Source organism: Hippocampus guttulatus, chromosome 2 (assembly GCF_054856545.1).
Source record: "Hippocampus guttulatus isolate MCC_2025c chromosome 2, RoL_Hgut_1.0, whole genome shotgun sequence".
NCBI lineage: Eukaryota > Metazoa > Chordata > Actinopteri > Syngnathiformes > Syngnathidae > Hippocampus > Hippocampus guttulatus.
The window spans coordinates 33,364,439-33,389,344 of NC_141262.1; the positions used below are offsets into that span (position 1 = coordinate 33,364,439).

The following is a 24,906-nucleotide window of genomic DNA, read 5'->3' on the forward strand; positions in this document are numbered from 1 at the left end:
GCTGTTCAACCCAGGGAGGGATATATGCATTGATGAACAGCTGGTCCCTTTTAGGGGACAATGGTTAGGCCTGAAGTTGTTGAAAAGATTTGATGCAGTGAAAGTGAAAAGAAATCTTTAAAAGTTACATTTTGGGACACTTTTATGAAGGTTCCTGTTTTGGGAATTAACCTAACAGGAGTAGGTTTTGGGGGAAAACTTGCATTACGCCAAAAATAGAAATGCCTCAAAATCAATTTTGTTATCAAATATTGACTTCATCAAGGCTGTAATAAGCTCATCCCAAATATTCCACTTCACATCTTATTTTTGAAAATATGGCATATTTTGTGTTTTTCTCACTGAAAAAAATCAGGGGTAAAAAGAAATAATGAAAAATGTTATGTCTATGGTTAGGTCTGAAGTTGTTGAAAAGATTTAACGCAGTTGAAGTGAAAAAAATATGAATATATTACATTTTTATGACACTTTTATGAAGGTTCCCGTTTTGGGAACAGGTGTAAGTTTTCACATATAGGGTGCACCGCATTATAAGGGACATAGAATACAAGCTACAATTGTGGCTAGGGTTGCGTTATGCATCCAATAGATAAGATAAGAAAACCTTTATTAGTCTCGCAATGGAGAATTCCCAATTCACAGCAATAAAGTTATGAAAGGAAGAATTAGAAGAACAAAATATAGGAGCTGCTGGAAAGGCAGCCACTCTCGCGGTGCCATCTTGAAGTCAAAATAACACAACAGATAAGACACAGATACTCGTGCAATCTTAATCACTTTTCCTGCATACACTTTGTTGTTTGAAGCAGTTATAGAGGAAAGAGGAGAAGATCAACGTGTCCTTTCACCAGTGGACCAGAGACGTCATGCTAAAAATGTGCACACGTCTGCTACAAGCTAAGTTTTGAAAGCAAACACGAAGCTGTAGCGTGCGTCCATTGATGAAAAGAGATTGCCTCACATCTCCTGTCCCACGTAATCTGCTGAAGCTATGCTAAATGGAATACAATACAATGCAGCTTTATTTATATAGCATTTGCACTATCGCTACAGCTGTAACAAAGCGCTTTACAGAACATTATAATACTACATCCAAAAAATCTGAATATTGATCCATATATAAGGCTTATCGGATTACAAAACGCACTGTCGGCTTTTGAGAAAATTGAATGCTTTTAGGTGCACCTTATGATGCGGAAAATACAGTACATGATGTCTCATTTAAAAATAAAGTTTCTGTGAGCTCATTTTCAATAAATTTTATTCAACCCTCCCCAATTTTTGACATCAATTTTCTTGAGAATATATTGCACCTGGTGTTAATTTGGAATGAAGTCAGACGGTCATTCAAATGATACGCAATGGTTGAAGTGGTCCAATTGGCTCTGTGCACTCTCAAAGCTGATTGTTGGTAAATACAAACAAATCTGATCAAATGAAATGGTTTATTGCCCTTTAGCTAAAAGTTGTATTCTCACTGCAATGCAAGAAACGGCCATGTTGCGATTTAAAGTACTGTAACAAACATGCCAAATTTTAGCCTGACTCAAATAAAACTGTTAGCCAAGTTCTGTGAACAAGAATCAAAGTCTGCTGATGTAGTCGGTGAATCACGATTCAGGTTTTCCCTTTAGGGCACAAAAAATGTAAAATAACACACACAACACATACTGCTGTGCAGAGCCTCTAAGAGTTTGAACATAAAATAGCGGAAAGCACCATCTGCTACATGTTTGTGATGTTCCACTACACAATGCCAACAGCGGCCATATAGAACACAAAAGTAGTGGGCAACTCACCTGTTTCTGTCGGAGCTGAGGTAACAAACAAGGTGGAAAGCCCAAAGCAGTGGCCCAGCATACGTACTGAGGGCCGTCAAGAAGATGGCAGGAGCTTCTACGTAGTTGTCGAAACCAACAAACCAGACTGAGATGTCCACAGTTGAAATGCTGTTGGAATTACCCTGCAAGAACAGGCGACAATTTATTGTAGCATTACAAAAAAAAGCAACATTTGCCAAACAGAAATGACGAGCACAAAAAAAAAGTGAAAAAACAAACAAAAAAAATCAGTGGTTGACGCTTTGTAGGCGCTTTGTTAAAAGTTGGTTCCATGGACATGAGAGTCCACTGGGCTTGTGTTTGCCGCCTGCGACATCACAAAAAGCTCTTTCAAAGAAGTGAGAAGTGCTCATGACAACAATAAAGATGCTGGACTCTCAGTTTTAATTCAGATGGGCGGGATGAGTCAAGATAGGCAGGAAGCAGGTTGAAGAGAAGCGTGAATCAACTTGTTGGCATGCTAAAATGTCTCTGTGATCTTGCAGAAACGGTGGTGTGTTCTTCGTGACGACATTATTGGTAAGAAATGAACAATCACACGGCGAGCTACTCTGCAGAAATCGGACTTTTCACATGACAACAGGCTCTAGTCATGACACACTCTTGACAGCCTTGAGAGAAATTCTTCTGGGTGATTGTTATGTGTATCCAAAAAAACCCCCAAAACAAAACAAAATCGTGACTTGAGATTTTATTATGAGTCACTGTTGTAAGAGAATCAAGTTTGCCCACTTTTCCCATCACTGTGGTGATTCATATTTTCTACAGACGGTTGCTCAGTTGCAGCGGAATTCATCTTCATCTTCATTATACACACAACATTTGTATAATCTTGCTCATTCCTCAAGATTCTTTTTTTTTTCTTTTTGAAGGAGCAACAGCCTAAATGTTCATCGGTCTAAAAGATCAAGCAAGCCAAATATTTCCCTAAGGAGTTAAAGTTCTTATACGACCCAAGTATGTAATGATACTCGTGATATTGGCTTACTCTGAATATTTCCGACATTCCCCTCGTGTTTTTTTGTGCATAAGCGAGGTCGGGAAAAGCCCAAGCAGCTTTCAGAGGAGCAGTTTTAAAATGAGTATGCTCAATCATCAAATACAACCATTGTGGCGAGCTGGGGGTTTGTTGTTGTTAAGGCACCATCTTTTTTGTGTGGATGGCAAACTGTAGTAGAGAAATTGAATGTACAGTAGTAATTTTTCGTTGTCTTGCTTTACCTCGACTAAATTCCCAGTTGCCCTTGACGAAAAACAGGCCAAAGCATGTGACCGATACTGCTACCAGATCATTGTGGCTATGGGGTTGTTTTGGTGATGTACAGTTTTGAGTGAAACGTACCCTTTAAAGGTTAACTAAGACTTTTTTTCAAAACAGAACACATTTTCCCCACATACTTGAGACACTTGGTAGTTGCTGAACACAGGTAAGTCGCCAAATGAGGGGTAAATGGCCACGAAGATTGGAGTTTTTTTTTTTTGTCTATTTGTTCTTGGTTTTTTAAGGAGAGTGTGTACCAAGGATAAAGTGGACTGCACTGTAATTGGTGCAGCTCAAGGCCGAGGAGGCATTATCCTTCACTTCCTTTCGGCAGCAGCGTGAAGGCCAACTGGATCGGTTGTTTATTTGAAATGTCACAATGTGGGCCTTGAATGCTCTTCAAAAACTGAAATAATCCCTTACATTGAGTGAACACTCACCCAAGGTCAGAAACTGTGCATCACACCCTGAGGTCAAACATTGATTCAATTGTCAGTTTGCAGTTTGCTTAATTTCAAAGGCTTACTTCGCCGTTCGGCCCGAGGTCAGTCAACATAGGCGAATAAAACGGAAAAAGTTAGTGGGAGACTCCTGAAACAAATGTATTTAACATCCAGGTGCGAACCGAGTCACGATTAAACCTGACGAGAGAGGGCGAATTAAAATGATGTGGCTGAATTAGATACCGGACCATTAAACAAAACATTTTTGTTAACAATAGCAACTCTTTTTTTTTTTTTTTTTGGTGGGTGGTTTCCATGAGGATTTGGTTTCAGATAATTGCAACTTCCAAATCTGAAAAACGGCAGCAGTAGCTTCAATCAAATATGCACTGACAAATACCGGTACTTCACATGATTAAACATTGTTCAAAAATTACATTTGCAGGTCATGTTTCTGTTCGACTTGCTCACCTGAAAGTAAAAGAAGGCCTGACCAAACCAGTAGTGCATGATGGTGGTCTGGGCTGCATCATAGTGGAGCTTCTTCCAGATGAACTGGGCCAGAAGTGTTTGGATGAGCAGACAGGAGCACAAGACCGGCAGGTTGTGGGGCCGAAACAACAGTGATACCAACAAGACCAGGCCACTATAAATCTCCCACAGGCCCCTGTTCTTCAAGTTGCCGTCAGCTGTGATGATTTGTGATCGCAACAGGTCCTTTGTACCCGTGAAGAGGATACCCAGAACGAACACATATACGAAGCGCGCTTCCACGGTTCCCCTGAAAGACACGGTGATGGACGGACAGGGTCATTCCTTAAGGCATGTATCCAATTTATTGCACTTCAATTTACCTTCTAAAACATTATAGTACTGCGTTCATGAGAAAATGCTCATGCTTAGCAAATGACGACAATTTGGTTGAATATCACAAACATCACATTCATTAAAATAAGCGGAATAAATCAATACATACATAAATAAATAACATCTGGACCTTGAACCCAATTTGTAATTGTGGCTGAGGAAAGAGCAAAACACATTCTTCGGAGTCAAACACTTCTTTGTCAAGTTACAACCCAGAAAAAACGATGCACTGATTTGACCTGCACCCTGCTTGCGAGAGCAAGTTTTTCCTTTAAAAAAAAAGTACCGGTAGTATTTACAAAAATGACATTTCAACATGCATTTTAACATACTGTGACTGTAACATATTCCAGGAGCACATGAAACTTCACCTGCTGAACTTCACAAGTTATTTTCAACTGTGTCTAACGGGCGGACGACACAAGTGTGCTCAGTCCCCTGATAATCTTTGTTACAACACTGTAAGTAATAAAATGCTTTTAATTAGGTTGTGACGGTCAATTTGCCATCACTATTTTATGCCATTTCACAGTCACTTCTTATTCACAATATATTTGTCTTTCTGCTCCGTCGTTTCGATCCGTACACACCGCACCAAGGTAATATCAATAATTTAAAGTATGAGACTGGAAGACAGAATGAATTGCCTGCAGGAAGCAGACTTGATGTCTATCAGTGTACTGCGCTCTTGTGGGATATCATTCATGGAGGTGCCCCGCCGTACCCCCCCCCACACACACACACACACTTTTTGGCTCTATGTTTCCATGCTGCTGTTAATGTTTTTAAGTACGCATACTGTACATACATCCAGAATACTTGTTTTGATCGAGCAATATGAATACTATAGTATTACAATAAACAAAGTTAATAAAAGGTCAACTAATGACATTATAGGACAATTTAACTAAGCTGTATGCATGTGAAACAACTCTTCAATAATAATACAATGTTGTTTTTTATCATATGCAGACCAGAAAATTCATAACAAAGATAGAGGCCATTAAACGGTCATGACATAATAAAGTGTACATACCAACTGCAATAAAGCATAATGACATCAAGAACATGTATAATAGTTGATAACTATGCAATTGCATTGCACTCTTCTGGATTTTAAGATGATTATTGTCTGCATGTCGGTACACAAATAAATCAAAGTATAAAAACACAAGAAACAAAAACAAAAGTATAATGTGTTGTTGAAGCTAGAGGGGAAGTAACAGAGTTTCCATCAACCATCAAACCAAAAATGTAACAAGTTGTCACAATTGAAGGACATGCAATTTGTCATCTGTTGAAAGCACACACACATTCTCTCTCACACACACACACACACGCACACACAATAAACAAACAAACAAACAGAACGAAAGAACATGACACATATTGGAAAATTGACAAAAGAGTAAAACTTAACCCTCGGTAAAAGTAAATGTACCAACGGACGAATCATTTGCACACCAGAAAAAGGTGATTTGCTTCCATTTCCAACCATCATTAACCAACAGGAAGCCATCAAAGCTGCAAAAGCACTACGGCATAAAGGCAGACCCGAAAGGAGCTGAGCAAGCAACGGAAATGTATTATTAATCAGCGTGTTTTATGGAACCTGTTACAGTGAACAGGGGCAGCGCAATACACTTCAGACGGTTGGCTCTTTATTATTCATAACTCTCCCAACAATATGGCAGATATTGCACTTATCATTAATTAATGCTGAGCAAAAGGAGTGAATTGGCGAGGTGAGTGACAGATTTCTGCTGGTGGATTGACTTCACTCGAGTGCCAAATGGCAGAGTTACTTAAGAATGACAAACTAGTCATCTTAATAGAATATGAACATGAATCAAAATAAGATTAATAACAATAAATCATCGAACGGTTGTCGCTTGGTTATTCTGAAGCCGGGCTCCCCGATAGTCACAGCCATCCATTTTCGATACCGTACTGGAGCCCATCCCAGGTGACTTTGGGAGCGAGGCACGTTAATACCCTGGAATGGATGCCAGCAAATTGCAGTCTGCACAGTTATGAAGCGTCATTTATTTTCAAGGCACTGTGGTAAAAAGTCATTACCAGCAGTAAATGTGCATTTGTTCGCAAGCTGACTTAGGTGAAGCGAGACCTTTGGATTTCCTCTCCAGAGAATAAGCACTACTTTACATGTGAGAGGTGTTCCAGGCTGGGCCACCAAATGAACTAAGCTAAAGAAGAAGTCAACTTGGCCAACCATTTTTGGGGAGTAATAAATAGAGCTACAACTATTTCAAGCACACTTTCGTTATTTATTTATTGAACGCAACTCACCCAGGTTCATAGTTTGACCCCACGCGCTTAACGTAAATACCGGTACTCTTATTCAGCAATCTCAGAAGAGTGACGTCATTTCCAGAATGCCGAATCGCCAGTTAGCCATTGTAATGCATTGTTGATTGTCCCGTTAACTGCTCCTTGCCATTGTTATCGAGTTACTCGGCGAAATGCCTCGGCGCTGTGTGATGATGCGCTGTTCACATTCAGGCAAATGGTCGTTTGAGTGGCCAAAACAAGAGCAGGGCACGTAAATGGACCAGGACATTGGAACAATACAATTTCGGTCTCGAAAAGCCAATGAATTTCACGGCGATGTGTAAGAGGAGCACTCTTTGTTGCAAGTACTTCGAAGCCCTCTGTTTTCTCAATCGGATTTGCAAAAACGGTAGGTGTGCTAATCAATGAATAACTGGCTGTTGTTTGGGGAAACATTCCATTTAAAGTGCTATCCGTGTACAATGTACGGAACCGGCCCCCATGGAGGTTCTATCGGGCCCGCAGGATAATTTAAAAGTGTAAAAATGCATAAAAACACGGAATGAATATTTTTAATAAGGTGCAATTCATGGAGTATCCGCTAGGCGACACACTGTTTTGATCAGAGTAGAAGACAACTGCAGCCTCAGTCTGTCACTGAGACAGACCCAACACAGCAGACGCTATCAAGGACGTGGATACTTTCAAAAAGATGATGAATATTGTACACTTCAGGACGAATGGACCGAAGGATTCACCTTTGTGGAGGGAACTGCGGTGTGTCTAGTTTGCAATGACAACATACCATCGATGAAACGGTCGAATGAGAAGCGGCATGCTACGTTCGCATCAAAACAAACTACGAGAGAGAGCAGAAAGCAAGTGTGGAGGCTACTGAGCAGGGTCCAAGCTAGCCACCAGCAGCAACTCCACGTGTGGACCCGGTAAACTGACTATAATCCCACTAGTTTTGCTGGATCTTCTGAATCGTGAGGAACGGAAAACCATTCACATTAATGGTATTAAAACAAAATTATTGAAAAGAATACATTCAGAGGTGTATTATACTGACATTTTGTTGTATTCACTTTTAAAATACAGTGTGTGTGTGTGTATTTATATATGGCTCTCACTGAAATACATTTCCAAATATTTTGCTTTCATGACTCTCTTAGTCAAAAAGATTCCGGACCCGTGCGTTAGACTAATAACCCAGCCTATACAGTTACAGTTTCCCGTTCTTCCAATCACGATTTGTCTTGTCTCCACTCCACGTCCTGCTTTTCAGGTACAAAATTTTTCGCATCCTGATCATCTGGCTCATCCATGTATCGTGCAACATAGATTTTGAAACGTTGTTCTCCGGATCGATTTCTGACTGGCTTTGTACACTTTCCATCGCGAGCCCTACGATTGATGTCTTGAAGTGATGTCACACTTCCGGGTTTTGGGGAAAACGGTTACTCTCTCAAATTTACAAAATAGAAATAGAACGTTTTCAGGCTTTATTTAAAGCATTTTGTTTAATTGTGTCATAAAAATATTTCATTTGGAATTTTCTAAAATTACTTCATTCTTGACCTTTAATGGCGGCCACGGCAGTCCTGTTTCAGGCAACCGGAGATAAAACAATGCGGGATGGGACGTGCAAACACGATTGGGCCTTGATTGTTATGTTTACCCGGTGAGATGTTTAAATTGTCAAAATATTTGACATGGCAGTCTTGGGGCAATTAGAGGAAGCAGTACCCGCCTATGTTGGCTGTTGCCACGCGGGCTAGTAGCGGTGACGAGGCTTCGGTCACGCAAAGGCTGCTGCATCACTGTCTCCATGCATGATCTGAGTGCACCAGATTAATAGGGGAAAAGCAGGCGTCACTTTAATTGACAGCAAATGGAGTCAGCTGTGTACATGCCCACAACGGAGCAAACCACCCTTTTTTTTCAAACCTCCTTTATAGAGAATAAGCCCATAGTGTTAACAGCGCAAGCAGGAGAGGCAACTCGGATTGCAAACAATATAATTGCCAGGCTGTTTATGAGCATATCTGTTGTTATTGTAAACAGTCCCGTTTGCCAGTGTGATCAGTGTGTTCAAATTGTCTAAAAACACACGTCCCAAACCATGTAGCATGATAGATGGATCTTACATATAATCTGCTGTTTTCTCACTGTGGTTGCCGTGTGAAAGACATTGTTGCAAAATTATGATTTCCCAGGGGATATCAATGTTTTCATATTTTTCCCAAGTATTGCTGTGACCACATCCATCACAATTTATAGTGTGTTCACCAGCCATTTAGAAAGTGGGGAAGGTCCAACATCTGACAGGGAGAATACGCTAACACATTTCAAACTCGGGATAAAAATTATTATGAGATGGTTTGAGCATTGAGGAAAAGTAGGGTTGACATTGCTCAGTGGCCGGCAAATTATTCCAATTTTCTTCTACTCCTCATGTCAGTTAAATGAGTCAAATATAACCAGAAACATTTCAAATGTCTGATATTTTCAAGCTAATTAAGGTCAGCACTACATGGCAGGGTGAATCAATCTGACCTAGTATGGTGTTAATAGTAGCAACAGAGGAAAAAGTATCTTAAGGTAAGGAGCAGAGAGGCTGTCAGGATTTTATGTTACCTTGGAAACAAGCACTGGTGTGGTTAAGAAACCTAAGACTGTGCCCAATCCCCTCATGTTTTAAATGCCCCCTTCATAAATCCTCTGCATGAAACTAATACATTCAGTAAATCTACCCAACAATCAAGTTAAAAAGAGAGTGGACAAACAGCATTCTTGACACATAAAATAATTATTTTATATATATATATATATATTTTTTTTTTTGGGGGAATCTTTCTTTTCAAGATTACCGGTAAATCCTTTTTTCGCACTCACACCGTAAAACTGTATTTTTTTTTCTTTCCAAACCACCCTATTTGGATTTTGTCGGGCTTACTTGTCCTTTTTTGACTCTTCGGCCTTGCTTTTTCGTAGATAGCACACATGCCCTTATAGTGAATAAACTGCCGCACCTTCATTTTCGTGCCGGGGCAAATCTGATTTACCGAGTTTGGGAATTTGGCAGACTGCGCTGCGCCATGCCCGGCGCTCCAGTGGACTGAGGGTGTTGTTTTTTTACACGGCCACGGTACACGTGACAATTTGGTGACAGAAAGTCAACGAGGCGTTAGACACCAGAATAAAAATACAGTCTAAATTGTGATGTGGGTGCTGCAATGCGATTTTAGCTCATTTGATCGAGGCACAGGCATACAGAAAATGTGTTGGTTAATATGTAGTTGATGTAATCGTGTTTCATTCCTAAATATGACAAGAGCATGTACTGAACCCTCTTGAATCATTATAGAAATCAATTCATTTAATGCATTATTATCTTTAATATAATAAACCCTGACCCACTGAACGGCGCACAGATATGCGAGGGTGGGAGGTGTCATACATGGACACTAACAATTGGAGCGTAAGGTGTTCCACAAGTGCCCAATTCACATCATATGCAAGGATATTGCTTTTTGCTTGTTTTGTGCTTACATATAAATTAGCACGTGCATATTTGTGAAATTAGATAATGATTTATTTTGTAGGGTTGCTACAGCCTGTGCATGTATGATCTGTAGACCTAATCATGTTTATATGTAAGCACACAGTTCTGTTTCGATTGATATGTAAAACGGGACTTTATGTTTGAATGTGATTGGTTGTGGAAGTGGGGGTAACTGTGGTGGGCAGAGATGTGGTCTAGGTCTTGTCTTCGTGTTGTGTTCTGTTTGATTTGGTATGTTGGAGCCACTCTAAAATGAGATCCATCCATCCATTTTCAACAGCAGTCATGGAGGGGTGCTGGAGCCTATCCCAGCTGACTTTGGGCGTACGGCGGACTACACCCAGAACTTGCCGCCAGTCAGTCGCAGGGCAGATACAGAGACAAACAAGCATTCACTCCCACATTCAGACCGTCACCGAGTGAGGACCGATCCCACACTGCCCACACACAAGCCAGGCGAGTGTACCACCAAACCATCACTGACTCTAAAATGAGATAATAAATAATGTCTTTGACAAAACATAGATTTCTGTGGTCTTTTTTGGCTTCAATCAAGGGTGGTGAGGATGAAGGACAAAATCAGGGCCATATTGGCCAACTCCTCTCAGCCTTTCTACGATGAGCTGTGACAGATGGGTAGCTCGTTTAGTCAGCGGATCATTCCAGCCAGGAGCAGAACTGAGCGCTCGAGGGGCTCCTCTGTGCCCGCTGCCATCACACTGCACAGCAGCAGTGTGGGCCACAATTCGTCACAACAATCACCTCTCCACCAATATCAATCAACAGGCTCATCACAGAGGCAACGACAGTTATATATCACAGAGGCATGGCATAAAACTGTTTCTTTTTAGCATGCATCTTAAATTCCATGTCTTTGTTGTTATTCATCTGCTGTGACACCTGAACTCTGGGGGATCATTTAAGGATTATCTTAAATACTGAGTGGACCTAGGGTAGGAAAATGTAAATGCCAACGACAGATCCCAGGCAGGTCAGCAAGAGCGACTGTGTGTGTGTTTCTGCGTGTACACGAGGTTCACAGGTGTCTCAAGATGGGTTTGAATATATTTCCATGTTTAAGTGTGATCTGTATTCATGAATACATTTGAACTGGAAAACAAGCACCAGCGTCCTGTGCAAGATGAAATGGTTCATGTGCTATGCAGGGGTGAATTACAAACACACATACAGTACTCAGATGAAACAAACAAACATTGACAAGATTTCTGTTTTCAAGCTCCAAGGGAACACAGAGCGTTGATCCTGCAACCATTGCTTTGATGGTGAGCTACGTGGAGGAACGTCTCACATTTTTATTACTTTTCTTTTATTATAGATTTTAGGCGCTATTGTTTTCATTAGTTTTCATCGAGTCCTTGCAAATTGTGCAACTGGTTTCCCAAATAATATCACAAGAAATAATAGAAATAAAACACGAATTTCGAGCGACTTATTGGATGTAACTGCAGCCTTGTCTGAAGTGAAAAGGCCCGTTTCGATTCATTGATGAGGGAAGGATCGTACAAAGCCAATTCCAGTGAAGTGGGGATGATGTGATAAACCTAAATAAAAACAGAATACAATGATTTGCAAATCATGTTCAACCGAAATTGAAGTGAATACACTACAAAGACAAGATCTTTAATGTTTAAACTGCTAAACCTTTTAGCAATCATGAATTGAAAATTGTATGGCGGTATCTCAAAATGAGAGTCAAAAAGGCTTCTCTTGGCCAGATGTAAACGGGACACACAGCCCACAAATCTTTCCAAGAAAATCATGACTTCCTAAAGTGGCAAATGCCATCGTTTGGTCAGGCAGTATAGTGTGAGTAGTGAGAAAAGCTCACGGCGAATGAGGTCTGACGAAAAAGCGAGGGCACGTGTCAACTGTCAGCATGTCAATCATACAGTTTGTTAAAAGGGTCTTGGGTTGCTGCTTTGCCTCATTCGGGTGCCCTTTGTACGGATGGTGGTGAGAGGTTGAGCTTTTAATTAGGTGAGCAAGGACAAGAGACTGCCAAGGAAGACAGGAAAGGTGAGGAGAGGCCAAGCAACTTCAGGGTAATAGACCTGGTTAACTCCACAGGGGAACTGAACTACACACTTTTATTTGAAAAAGAAGGTAACTCGCCAATGGACAAAATGATATCTACTGTATCGATGTACTGTATCTATCGCACAGACTAGTCACTTTATGCCTCCACAGTGACATTTAGAGTGCAACTTCGACGAGTTGCTAATTACGTTTTTGGCTGGATGAGGAAACAGAGCAAGTTAAGTATGAGCTTATTGAAAGATGCCTGTCATCTTAGCTGATCTCAACTGTCGACCATTGCTGAATGTGCCACTGTAGTTCGTCGGGGGGAACTAATAAAGGCAATAAAGGCATGTTGATCAGGATTTTGAGCAATATTTAATCCTGCATTATACCGGGTGGAATGAGATTGGAGAATTACTGGGCCGGACACAAAGAGGTTGGTGATTATTTGCACCACAAATTCCCACCAAGCAAAACACACTGACCTGGTGTTTGACCTGTTTAGTCAAGTTGTGCACACGTTACCTGTCTGTCCAAGCAGCAAACACACAAAGCAAGGGGTTTTTTTCCGTGTGGCTGGCAATGCTATCACACAACAGCAGGTGAGTCCACGCAAAGTTTTTACTAATGTCAAAAACTGCCAAAATGTCTAAAACGACAGTTGAAGAAATCATTTCGATGAATGAAATAATACAATTTTTTTTTAAAAAATGGAACTACATCTTTCATTTGTAAAACTAACTACAATTCACAATTGTAGAGAAAATGTCTTAGTTTTTCATCTTTTAATATCACACATGAGCTTGCAAGGCTCTTTTTCCATGTACTTATTTTGGTATTGCTGTATGCCGGTTGAGAATTGTAGTTTACATTATTACACAATAATTAGCGACCCTTTTTTGAATTAAATCTTGCATTCGACAAACACCTGATATTAAAAAAAGATGAAAACGAATACAAAAACAAGTAAAAAGTGGAATAACACAAGCATTTTCAAAACAATAAAAACTAACAAATGTGCTCTGAAAACTAATTAAAACTCACTGATTTTAAAAAATAAAGCCAAAACAAAGTGCAAACTAAAATGAAAAAATCCCCAAACTATTATAACCCTGAGCCCACATAGGTGCTCTTTTAAGATTTATGTTCTGCGTAAATTCAGTGTAAAAGATGTCCATTTTCAGTGAATATACATTATTATAACGCATTACCTCAGCCTGTGATTTTAAATTATAGTATCACTGACATCATCAGTGACCAGTTGACGTCAACTTAAGTCAGTGTTGACTTAAAAAAAATGTAATTAAAAGTTGTTCAACCCAATTTGACATGAAAAGGTGAATATGAGAAGAAAGGACAGCTTGAGCTTCTACTATTTGGTGTATTATTTGAATCAGCTTTCACGACAGCATTAAGAAACACATTCAACAAACAAGGAGTTGGAAGGCTCAAGCGTGATGCAGCATGAATTGAAATCCTTTCATCAACAAAGGATTGCAATATATATTTTTTTTTCAGAGTCATGAGCAATAGTCATGGTCGAGTGGGTCTTAAATACTTACTTGGACATGTTCCGACCGGAGTGTTGCCAGGGAAACAAGACATTGCCGACAGCTGCCCGGTAGCTGTAGACCCCCAAAAGTCCAAGTGCCAGGGCAACCTTGGACACCAACGAGCATCGTCTTTGAATCAGGAAGTAGATGAAAACCAAACAGAGAACAGACAGCAGGGACAGGACCACTTTGTGTTCTGAGCTGCAAAGAGAACGGCCCCCCCCAAAAAAAAAAAGATTACAACTTGCAGCACTTTTGCAACTTCCAAACTTATAATCCTTTTATTTTCAAAAACATTAAAAAATAATGTAACCACTCAACTCAACTCAACTGTATTTATAGAGCACTTTCGAACAGCCATCGCTGCATACAAAGTGCTGTACATGGAGCAATTTAAGATTAAGATTAAGATATCCTTTATTTGTCCAGCAATGGGGAAATTACAATCAGAATTCAGAAAGGAAAGAAAGGAAAAACGCTGGGTAGAGAGAGGGAAAAAAAAACAGGCTCGAACTATCCTCTACCGAGGATAATTTAAGTCCAGGATAAAAAAGACCCTAGCACATGAATAAGCATTAGACAGTTACAACAAGTCACGAGACATAACATGTATAAGGGGGGGGGGGATGAATGGGAAGGGGGGGTGGGGGGGGGGGGGTAGGGTAACCGCGACGCGGCCGAGAATGACCAGCTGCACTAACATATAAAATAAACAGTAAAACAAATCGTAATAAAGATGGTAGAAAGCACCGAACAGTAAAACCAAGAACAAATCTAAGTCATGCTGAGTCGAATGCCAAAGAATACAAGTGAGTTTTGAGGAGGGTTTTGAAGATGGGCAGCGAGGAGGCTTGCCGAATGTTCAGCGGGAGGTCATTCCAGAGAGAGGGACCAGCAACAGAAAAGGCTCGATCCCTTCTGAGCCTCAGTTTAGTTCTTGGTACTTCTAATAATGTCTGGTCCGCAGACCTGAGGCGCCGTGTGTGTATGTGTGTAGGGGCGGATGAGCTCAGAGAGGTAAGGTGGCGCAAGGTCATTTAGAGATTTGAAAACAAATAAGAGGATCTTGAAAATAACTCTAAAATGTTTGTGGAGCCAGTGAAGGGATGCCAGAGTAGGAGTTATGTGCTCCCTCTTACGAGTACCAGTCAAGAGGCAGGCAGCGGCATTCTGGACCAGTTGAAGGCACTTAATGGAGGACTGGCTGACTCCAAAGTAAAGGGCATTGCAGTAATCGAGCCGGGATGTGACAAAGGCATGAATTACTGTCTCAAAGTGTTCATGAGAGAGGAGAGGTTTTACTTTGGCCAGCTGTCTAAGGTGAAAGAAGCTGGATTTAACAACGGCACCAATTTGTCGGTCAAGTTTGAAATCACTGTCCAGTTTAAGGCCCAAGTTTGAGACTGTTGACTTAACATAAGGAGACAGGGGGCCCAGGTCTACAGGATGGGATGTACAAGGGCCACTGGGACCAAACAGTATCACCTCTGTGTTCTTTTCATTGAAATTCAAGAAATTTTGTGCCATCCAGGTTTTGATTTCTTCCAGGCAGGATAGAAGTGGCCTTAATGAGAAGGTGTCTTTTTTGCTCAGTGGGACATAGATCTGGCAGTCATCTGCATAGCAGTGGAAGGGAATACCATGTTTCCTTAAGATGGAACCCAATGGGAGCAGATACAGCGAGAACAGCAGAGGCCCCAGAATTGAGCCCTGTGGAACACCACATGACAGGGGAGCAGTGCGTGACTCAGAGCAGTCACGATTTAGAAAGTGAGAGGAACACCATTTTGATTTAGTAATTACATTGAATTACAAAGATTCGACTTCAAGGTTGAATAATGAACATAGCTCCTGAGTTACAAGGATGAAAACAGCCAACGTTATTTTTCACTTTAAACTCAATGCGCAGATCACAGATGGTTCACTGAATTTAACAAGATTTTGATAATGGTGCACTTTGATATATCGAGAGATGCCGTTGAAAAGAAGTCTTGTTTTTGTGGTTGATCAGCTGAGATAGCAGAGGAGATGAGTACTGAGAGGCAAACTGCAGGCGAGCATCTCATCATCTGAGCAACAGGCAATGCGGGTAGGAGAAAGGATAGACGGCGAAAAGGTCAGAATCGATATCTTCATTCTACAATGGCATGCGTGCATGTTAAAGAAGGAGTCACAATGCACTGAGCTGTTGAATGAATATTAATGAGTCTTCAGCGCTAAAACCGATTCGAAACAAGGATTTTTTTTACTAACAGGAATCTGAGATGATCCGTTTTAATATTTGTAATTAAAAAAAAACTTTGTGTAGGATAAACAAAATTTGTGTTGTATTATGTGTTAAAGGGGAAGTCAGCTCAAAAGCTGACTTGACAATAATGATTTAAGCGGCCCCACTAGTCTAAGGACGGTATTGTGATTAATACTGCGTTTGTGTACTATGAATTCAGCAGTAAAATCTACTAAATGTAACTTGATAAAGGTTTTCTTATCTTATCTTATCTTATCTTGATCCAAAACAGGAAGTGGCCATTTTGCCACTTGCTGTCAACTCAAAATGACATCGCAGTGGCCCAGGGCTGAGGTACCGACCAATCACGGCTCACCCGTTTTCTTGGTTTGGTCATGTTTGCAAGCTAAGCCGTGATTGGTTGTTCCCTGAGTGTCATTTTCATGTCGACAGCAAGTGTCAAAATGACTGCCCCCCTGAGATGGCTCAAGACGGGTGGATTTTGCTGCTTAGCTCATATGCTGCAACTGCAATATTAATCCGTGGCATATTATATTTAACTATTGGTCAGTCCCACCTGTTCAGCCAATGGCCCAGATCAGGAAGATGAGCCCACTGTACGCCTGTCTGGTTGAGGGAGCGCAGCAGTCGACAACAGAGCAGAACAAAGGGGGGCGTGGCTAAAGCTAGCCACTTCTCAGAGTAGATCTCCTCCTTCACGTTTTCTTTATAAGAAAGGACAAACTCTTCCTCGTCACCTCCTGGGTCGCTCTTCTCTCGGAAGTACTTGCAACACACGTCCTGGAAGACTGCAAGGCAGAGGGTGCTGAGCAGGAAATACCAGGTTTGATGCTCCTCCTCTACGAAGCTGCTGGCCGCCAAACTGAGAGTGTGGCCGGCTGTGCCCGCCAGCAGCAACACGTCCAATTCTGACAGAGACCACTCACTGCTACTGATCTTCAATGATGACTGTGAAAAGCAAGAGAATAACTGTGTGACAGTGAAAACAAACAATCAAGTCTAGATATCAGAGTCTCAGAGACAAACAAAGAACTTATTTGATATTCACCACGATAAAGTTCTTTTCCCTGGATTGTCATTAGACTTTTTGCTGTATCAGTATCTTTGCAAGTTTGCGGGAGGGAATTGAGATGTAACCTTTAAAGATAGACTATAATCAGCAGAGAGATGCAGCAATAAAAAGATGTATTCGACCAAATGAAAGAAGAGACCTACTGTATAGTTTTACCCTTCACAATAACTATACCCAGTACCAACTAACTGACACGTAGGCTAGTCCTATGTGCTGACCCAGTAGCACTGATGAAAAATTGTGGCGCCCTCCAGCATTTAAGTGGCCAATCCCTGCTCCATTTAAATAAAAACCTCATATACAGTATTTAAGATTTTTTTTAGATCATGTTTTCAGTCAAAGGTTGAAACAAGTAAACTACCGTAGTAAGGACTAAATAAAGTAAACAGTATTGTTTGTTAACCACTCTGAGGCCTCCGAAAAAATAGCGTAGTTCCAAAAAGAAATCATAACGAGTGCACTATAGGCATGTTTTGCCATAGAAAGCGAGCAATTTTGGCAAGAGGCAAATATATACAGTATTACACTGAATGCTATATGCTTTATTTGACTTTCAGCCTTTGTTTGGTTTTAAAAGTAGGTTCCAGAGTTCCAAACACTGAGAGCACAACTCACCTTCCCAGGTAACTTTAGTCCGAGGGGGAGTCTTCTTGTTGTCAGAGAGAGCAACAAACAAGACATGGCTGAAGTGAGGGTGATGGCAGCAAACACAAGACCCCAGGAGAGGCTGCAGAAGTAGCAGGAGCTCTCAGCAGAGGTGCACACCAGAACATGCACAGACGCAAGCAGCAAGCACAAGAGGTAAAAGGGCAACGAGAGCAGCGCCGACATGACTGGAAGGTCCACGGCCGCCGAGCTGCTCAAGGCTTCAGGCATTGCCAACAGTAAGACCAACAGCAGCTTGGAGAGAACAGAGTAAATCGTTGATATTAGTACGAACGAATGGTGGAGGTGGTACAGTAATTGCATTTGAATAAATGTCAATATAAAGTTGTCTTCATCGTGAAGGTACAGTGTTTTGTGTTTTTATGTATTACAGCAAGAGACTATTTGACACTTATTTTAAGAATCCTAAAATGGTGATTAAAAATTGCCTGTGCGCCTAAATTCATGTTTTAGGATGGCGGCAGTTTGACCCTGAAATCTCTATTCCCATGATTTCCGATAAAATAATTTTTTACAATACAAGGTGAGTGATAAGTAACTCCCCATTTTAAAGTACTTAATTTTTATTCCTAATATTGATCTAATATTTTCCTTCAATTTTGGGTGTATGTTCCATGATGTACGGGAGTTAAATGGATGCTCTTGTTTTCTTTTCGGACTGATTACTCAATTTAAAATGTGGACGTTTTTGGAATGACGTGAACGTGAACTCCGAGGGAAATCGGCTGATTCAGTTCGCATGCGGCTAGAGAACCTGGTGAAAGTTTCATAGAAAACTCCATATACACTTATGATTTTCATTTACTATAATTATTGATAGTTTTCATTTATATTACATTTATATAAATGACAGAGCTATTTTTCTTTTATGAAAGCATGTAACCCAAAATATGCGTGTTTTTTTTAAGGGGTTCTGGAAATGTATTCCAATAAGCCTGGATGGCTTGTGTACATCTTCAGAGCTTTCGAGCAACCAATGACATTCACTTACACAATGCCATTTGAGAAAAAAAAGTGTTGCTTACCTGAAATACGAAGACCATTCCGGCAATCATGGAGTACAGGTCGTACTTTCCCAGCTGCTTGCTGAGGGCTGAGCTCATGGCAGACAGGGCCTCCAAGTACTGCTTGAGGACCTTCTTGCCCATGTTGGTCAAGACCTCTGATGTGTTTCCCTCCAGGTAGCGCTTCATCCAGCTCCCGTGTGCCTTCTCAGCCACACGGTATTGTTCAAATCCTGCCTCTGCATCAGGAAGAAGGCAGCAATGTTTTATACAACTGTTTTGAAGCTGAGGAAAGGTTGGCGACATCCCCCTGATCAAAATCAATTTAGGCCGTGGGTAAAATTCATCACTGCATGTAGAAATATAAAAAAACATTTATCAAGAAATGAATTTCACAGGCATATATCTAACTAATGAAGGGATAAACTTGTTTTGAAAGAAAGATTAACATGATTGCTTTTATGTAATTTGTGTTGAACAGCAATGGGCGCCAATTGATACATTAAGCTGCCATATCTACAGGCTCAGGATTTACATGATCACTCAAAGAAAAGATCTCATAAGAGAATTGTTTTTCTCAGTAGTGCTTTTGTAGCGCATTCAAGGGCACAGTAATGCAGTAATAGGACAGGTACATTAATGAATACTCTTGTTCTCCTTATATAATAGTAGTACTGTATAACACACGGCATCTCAGCAGCAAAGGTGGTGATGAATGGTGACTGGGAATTTGCCAGACAGAGGGGTTGCGAGCAATAGTAGAACCTGGAGCCACAGGAATGAATCATACAATATCGATGTGCCTGTCTCATGCTTGATCAGCGAGTAATTAATGGCCCTTCAAAGATGCCGCAGGTTAGAAGCACGAGAAAAAACACAATAAGAACCTGGAAAAGATCATTATTATTATTTTTACTTCATTGCTCCTTATCTATTCATTTCTACATCTCTCAGCCGCACACGCTCGGGTAACTGAAGACTATCTCAGCTATTGAAGCACTGGACGAGAGGCAGGCCTCGGCCTATCAAAAAACAACCATTCACACACACACAACTATGCATGACACTTCAGCGATTTGGCATGTGGGAGGAAGTTTGAGTACCGGGAGAAAATTTTCCAAACCTAGATCCCTGGACGGTAAGACAGACATGCTAACCACTGCTCAACCGCACTGCCCTGCCAAACTGCATTGTGAGAAATGTTCCTGTAAGGTTATTTTTCAACCCAAATAAACATCTCAGGTGCATTTCCCAACAGTGGCAGCTCATTCAACGTTATCTGCCAGGGAAAGTGAGGGGGAAAAAAACTTGATATGAATCAACATATTCAGTAGTAGCTCAGATTAAATTATTTCCCTCTCATCTCATCACCATGGAAACCTGAGACTAAAATAGAGTAAAAATGTCAGTCTGTCTCTCCCTGTCCACCAAATAGGAAGAAGGTGCAAACTCTTAACATGAAGAGCAAGAGGGAGAATGTCTCCCCTCTTTTTTTAAATCATGGTAATAATCATCAGATATGGTTATCGGGTTGACATTGTTGATCACCATTTGACTTGTTTTTTTTACCTTTTGTATCATATCATGCTATCTGTCAGTGCGAAGGACGACAATCGAGATAGACAGATTAGTCGGTCCAGATGCGCGAGAGAAAGGCGGTAAGGTAGTGAACACATGGTCCCGAGTTCTACTTTGATCAGGTCGTGCGCATAACAAGTTGCTTGATTTATTTGTTCTCGAACAACAGCACGTCTACATTTTTGCTGAGCGCCTCCAGTTCTCCTTTAGGGCACATTCCCATGAATGTGCCCAAAAGGGGAACTGGACTAGAATACAAAAATGTGTCGCTATAACATCTGAATGGGTCTTGTATTCTGACTAGATGAAATAACCCGAGAGACAGAGAGAGAGAGAGAGAGAGAGAGAGAGAGAGAATGAGAGAGGAGATATGAACACAGTAAATTGTCATTCGGTGTGATTGTGAGTGCGAATTGTTGTTCATCTCTGTGCCCTGCGATTGGCTGGCAACCGGTTCAGGGTGTACCCCTGCCCGAAGACAGCTGAGATAGGCTCTAGCATGCCTGCGACCCTTGTGAGAATAAGCGGATTAGAAAATGGATGGAGCACCAAAGCATCAAGTTCAAATGCAGATTCAAGTGTTGATCCATGTTTATAGCACAACCGGAGTCCAGCCGTCACTTGAAAGTGGCGCAGGATTTTTGCCCAACCTAGTTCCTATTCAGTGAGCGGAGAAATCTGTAAGAGTCCACTTATTGTGAAAATCAGTTCTGTAACAGTGGAGATGAAGTGCTGTCCAGAGACCTATGAGAACTATTTTTATATATTGATTGAAAAAGTAAAGTTCTATTAACGTGCGTGTCGCCCGCCCAAATTAAGCCAGTTGATTTTTTTTTACCTTTCTCATAGTCCGAAATGCTGTCTTTGAGCAGGCAACTTAGCTGGTGGCCATTGAGATGCAGAAAGCGCAGCTGGTCCCGAAGTGAGCTTTCTTCTAAAACACTCGGAATAACATGGCCGACGCTGTTCTGAGATATAGGCAGGCCCAGAGACAGGGCCAGGGTTGGGGTCAGGTCAACTTGCTCAATTTCATCAGGCTTCTCCATTCCAACTGCCGGGGCAGGGGGAAAAAAAGCACAAACGTAATCGATTTATTCAGCATTATACCTGAAAATGTGATTACGATTCACAGAAATGAAGTCATTTTCTTGCATTATACTTTATTTTCAAGTATGTTTGTTTCACTGTTGTTTTTTAAATCAGAGATGAATAGTGTTGAAGGGTTGACATTTTCTATCGATTTGTTTCAAGGAATGTTTTAACCTTTGTTCCTGACTAAAATGTAAAAGCTTGACATGAGTTCGTAGGCATACTTTGCCCCATTGAAGTAACACGAAACTATTCAAACAGGACAAAATGTTTGAAAGCATAGCTTGCTCCTCAATGTAGAGGACTATAAGGATGTGATAAGGAACCGGCCACTCATTGTTATTCACTTCGCATTGGTTTCACTCCACCTTGACTAAGGCTTGAGGGAAGGTGAAGAAAAACAGCAAAGAATGATGCAGCGAGCTTCAGGCTCGGGATCTTTTGTTTGTGAGAAAGTCTTTGTACAAGATACATACAGTATGTATAAACCTAACACGGTGTTAGTGTGACCACAACATCTGAATTAAGACGTTCAATTGTTACTGTCAAAAATACTGTGTGAATGCTTTCCTTACAACACCTACGATGGATGACATTATTACCACTATAGTTGAGGGGGATTTTTATTGATTTTTATTTTATTTTTTACATTGATGAGTGCAGGTAACATCGCGGAGATGAGCGTGAAGGCTGTACTTTCAGTTTTCACATCATAAAAGCTTGTTTGAGAGTAAACTTAGGCGGTAAACCAGCTCGCGAAACATGAATCAGCATAACACTTTCAGCAAAAACCAAGACCCATCTGTTTACCTTTCCTCTTGAAGGCGGGGCTTATGAGCACCAGGGGCGTATTGACTTCTGGTTCTGAGGAGCCTCCGTGGCTACCGGTTTCTGACATCCCATGGTCCGCGCACAGAACAAGCAGATAGGGCAAAGATCCTTCTGCCTCCTACAATGATAATAAACCCCACATTTAATGGACATAACAAGGTGCCCAGATTTATAAAAACAAAAACAAAGCAACCCATTGCTTTAAAGGCCAATGGAATCTAACAGTAAGGACTCAAAAAGTCTGCTGGTTTACGATGACATGCCAACCATTACACAACTGCCTTGATGTGGGGAGTCTGTTGGAATTTGCCACTACATGTAATTTGACATGAATGTTAAGTGCAGGTTACTGAATAATGGTTCCCATTAAAAGAATGCTAGTATTTTCTTCAATTTCTTTCGCTATTTCAAGATTTTAATATCCTCATCCCTAACATCCAGAGTAATAATCATCACTTTTAGCAATTTACTATGGCCATAACAACGGCAACAGTTTTAAGAGGTGCTTGGTATTTTATGCCGGGCATTTACACAATGGAGTTTAAGGTGTGTGTGTGTGTGTGTGTGTGTTTTCACCAGTATGTTGAGGGAAAGGGTGGCTGTTGCAGTGCAGTCATCATAATAAAAAAAAAAAAAAAAACGTAAAATGTCAGTGATTGGACCAATTTATTGGTCGTAGTCTAATTTCATTATGGGGCCGACGTCATTTTTATGACGACCGCATTTTGGTGTCGCTGATTGAATTCATTATCAAAATTGTCACGTGTACCTTTGAAATGAGGGCACCGTGGATCTTCTTCAAAATATCATCCATCTCCATCAGTTTGGGCTGGATCATCGAACTGTGGGGTCCACTGATGTGACCAATGTGATCAAGGCCAAGGTAATGGAGGATGAGAATGTCCCAGTCATCTCTCTTGAGCGTGCTGTCCAAGTGGCGGGTCACATTGTTGTCAACCTGCAGGACACAAGATGAAAAGAATTAAGAATTAAGAATCAAGGTCATCTTTATTGTCAAATATGCTTACGTATGACATGGAGCATACATTAAATTTCTTCCTCTCAATCCTGAATGAAATGGTATGTGCTGGTAGTTAAAAAATAAATCGAATATCCACGCCTACTTAGTTTGACATAAAGTTTACGTATCACAATATTGCAGGGAAGTCTTTATCATTTGTGGAAGTCTTTATGTGAGGTCAACAGTGGGATATTTTCAGTTATAAAAGGACCCATCTTCCATGCTTTGTAATTTTGTCATCTTTGGTATGTTCTTTTGTTACTCTAAATCTGAAAAAATGAGCACCACTGATTGAACGCATGTCAAAAGCTTTTACTCTGCTCTGATATTTCAAGTAAGACACTTCAGCAAACAGCACTAAGGGGTCATTTTGCTGTAATCGCAACTCAGAACTGCCCTCTCTGTAATGCAGTTTTTACTTGGACTTAAATCATACTTAAGATAAGAAATCCTTTATTAGTCTCGCAATGGAGAAATTCCCAATTCACAGCAGCAAAGTTTTGAAAGGAAGAAGTAGAAGAACAAAATATAGGAGCTGCTGGAAAGGCAGCCACCCTCGCGGCGCCATCTTGAAGTCAAGATAACACAACATAATACACAGACAGTCATGCAATCTTAATCACTTTTCCTGCATACTTTGTTGTTTGAAGCAGTTATAGATGAAAGAGGAGAAGATCAACGTGTCTTTTCACCAGTGGATCAGAGACGTCATGCTGAAAATGTGCACATGTCTGCTACAAGCTAAGTTTTGAAAGCAAACAAGCTATAGCGTCCATTGACAAAAAGAGATCGGCTCACATCTCCTGTCCCACGTAATCCGCTTCAACTCCAAGCCGCGACTCCCAGTTCCACAAGGCATCAATATTGTATTGCATTGTTCCGCTGTCAGTGATTGGCAAATGCATGTTGCGTAACGATATCAGCCAAGCTACAAAAGTGACCGAGTATACTGTTGAACACACTGCGGGCCTTATGTGTTTGGCTCAGTTGGTTATGCCGAATGTGTGAACTGCTCCAATGAAAAGAAATGTCATTTGTGTTTGGACTCACATTTTTCGAGTTTCGTAAATTGTTAGTTACCTTGTTCATTAAACAATTGAAAGACAAACTGCCTCAGACTGACGCAACACACGGCCGCCAATTTGTTAATGACAAAGTGATAGAGAAATCTATGAGCAAAATTGTATCATGCTTAAAGTTTCATTTAATTTGGGCACATCTAAACGTTTGGGTGCGTATCCAGCGCCACCAAATGCCTGGCGCAAAGGCGGAGGGCTTTTGAAGTCCGCAATTATCACGTCAATGCAAGGGGGCGAACAGAGGGAAGAAGGCTCGACTCGGCCACAAAGTGGGAATGAACAATTCGTGAACAAAGCGTTGTAGAACTACAAAAGACGATTTGAGAACACCTGTCGCGCCCAGGCGACATTTGTCGTCTGCAAAGTCTGCAACAGATAGGCGTCAACGTACCGGTGGTTCAAAGCTTATACCAAGGTAACCAATCACGACAGAGGAGCTCTCCTCAAAGTTTG

At 41.0% G+C, this 24,906-nt stretch overlaps 1 protein-coding gene across 2 annotated transcripts in view; it reads right to left on the reverse strand.

Moving 5' to 3' along the window:
• The window catches only part of pigg (phosphatidylinositol glycan anchor biosynthesis class G (EMM blood group)), a 37,661-nt gene that overhangs the window by 7,922 nt on the left and 4,833 nt on the right, over positions 1–24,906 (reverse strand). For both annotated transcript variants that reach the window (XM_086105771.1, XM_086105770.1), the window contains exons 4-12: positions 23,123–23,311; positions 22,333–22,471; positions 21,272–21,484; positions 18,877–19,094; positions 17,801–18,085; positions 16,670–17,061; positions 13,875–14,066; positions 4,017–4,326; positions 1,800–1,963 (exon numbers count right to left, since the gene is read on the reverse strand). In XM_086105771.1, coding sequence (XP_085961897.1) covers positions 1,800–1,963; positions 4,017–4,326; positions 13,875–14,066; positions 16,670–17,061; positions 17,801–18,085; positions 18,877–19,094; positions 21,272–21,484; positions 22,333–22,471; positions 23,123–23,311 — 2,102 coding nt within the window. The remainder of the gene's footprint in view (positions 1–1,799; positions 1,964–4,016; positions 4,327–13,874; positions 14,067–16,669; positions 17,062–17,800; positions 18,086–18,876; positions 19,095–21,271; positions 21,485–22,332; positions 22,472–23,122; positions 23,312–24,906) is intronic.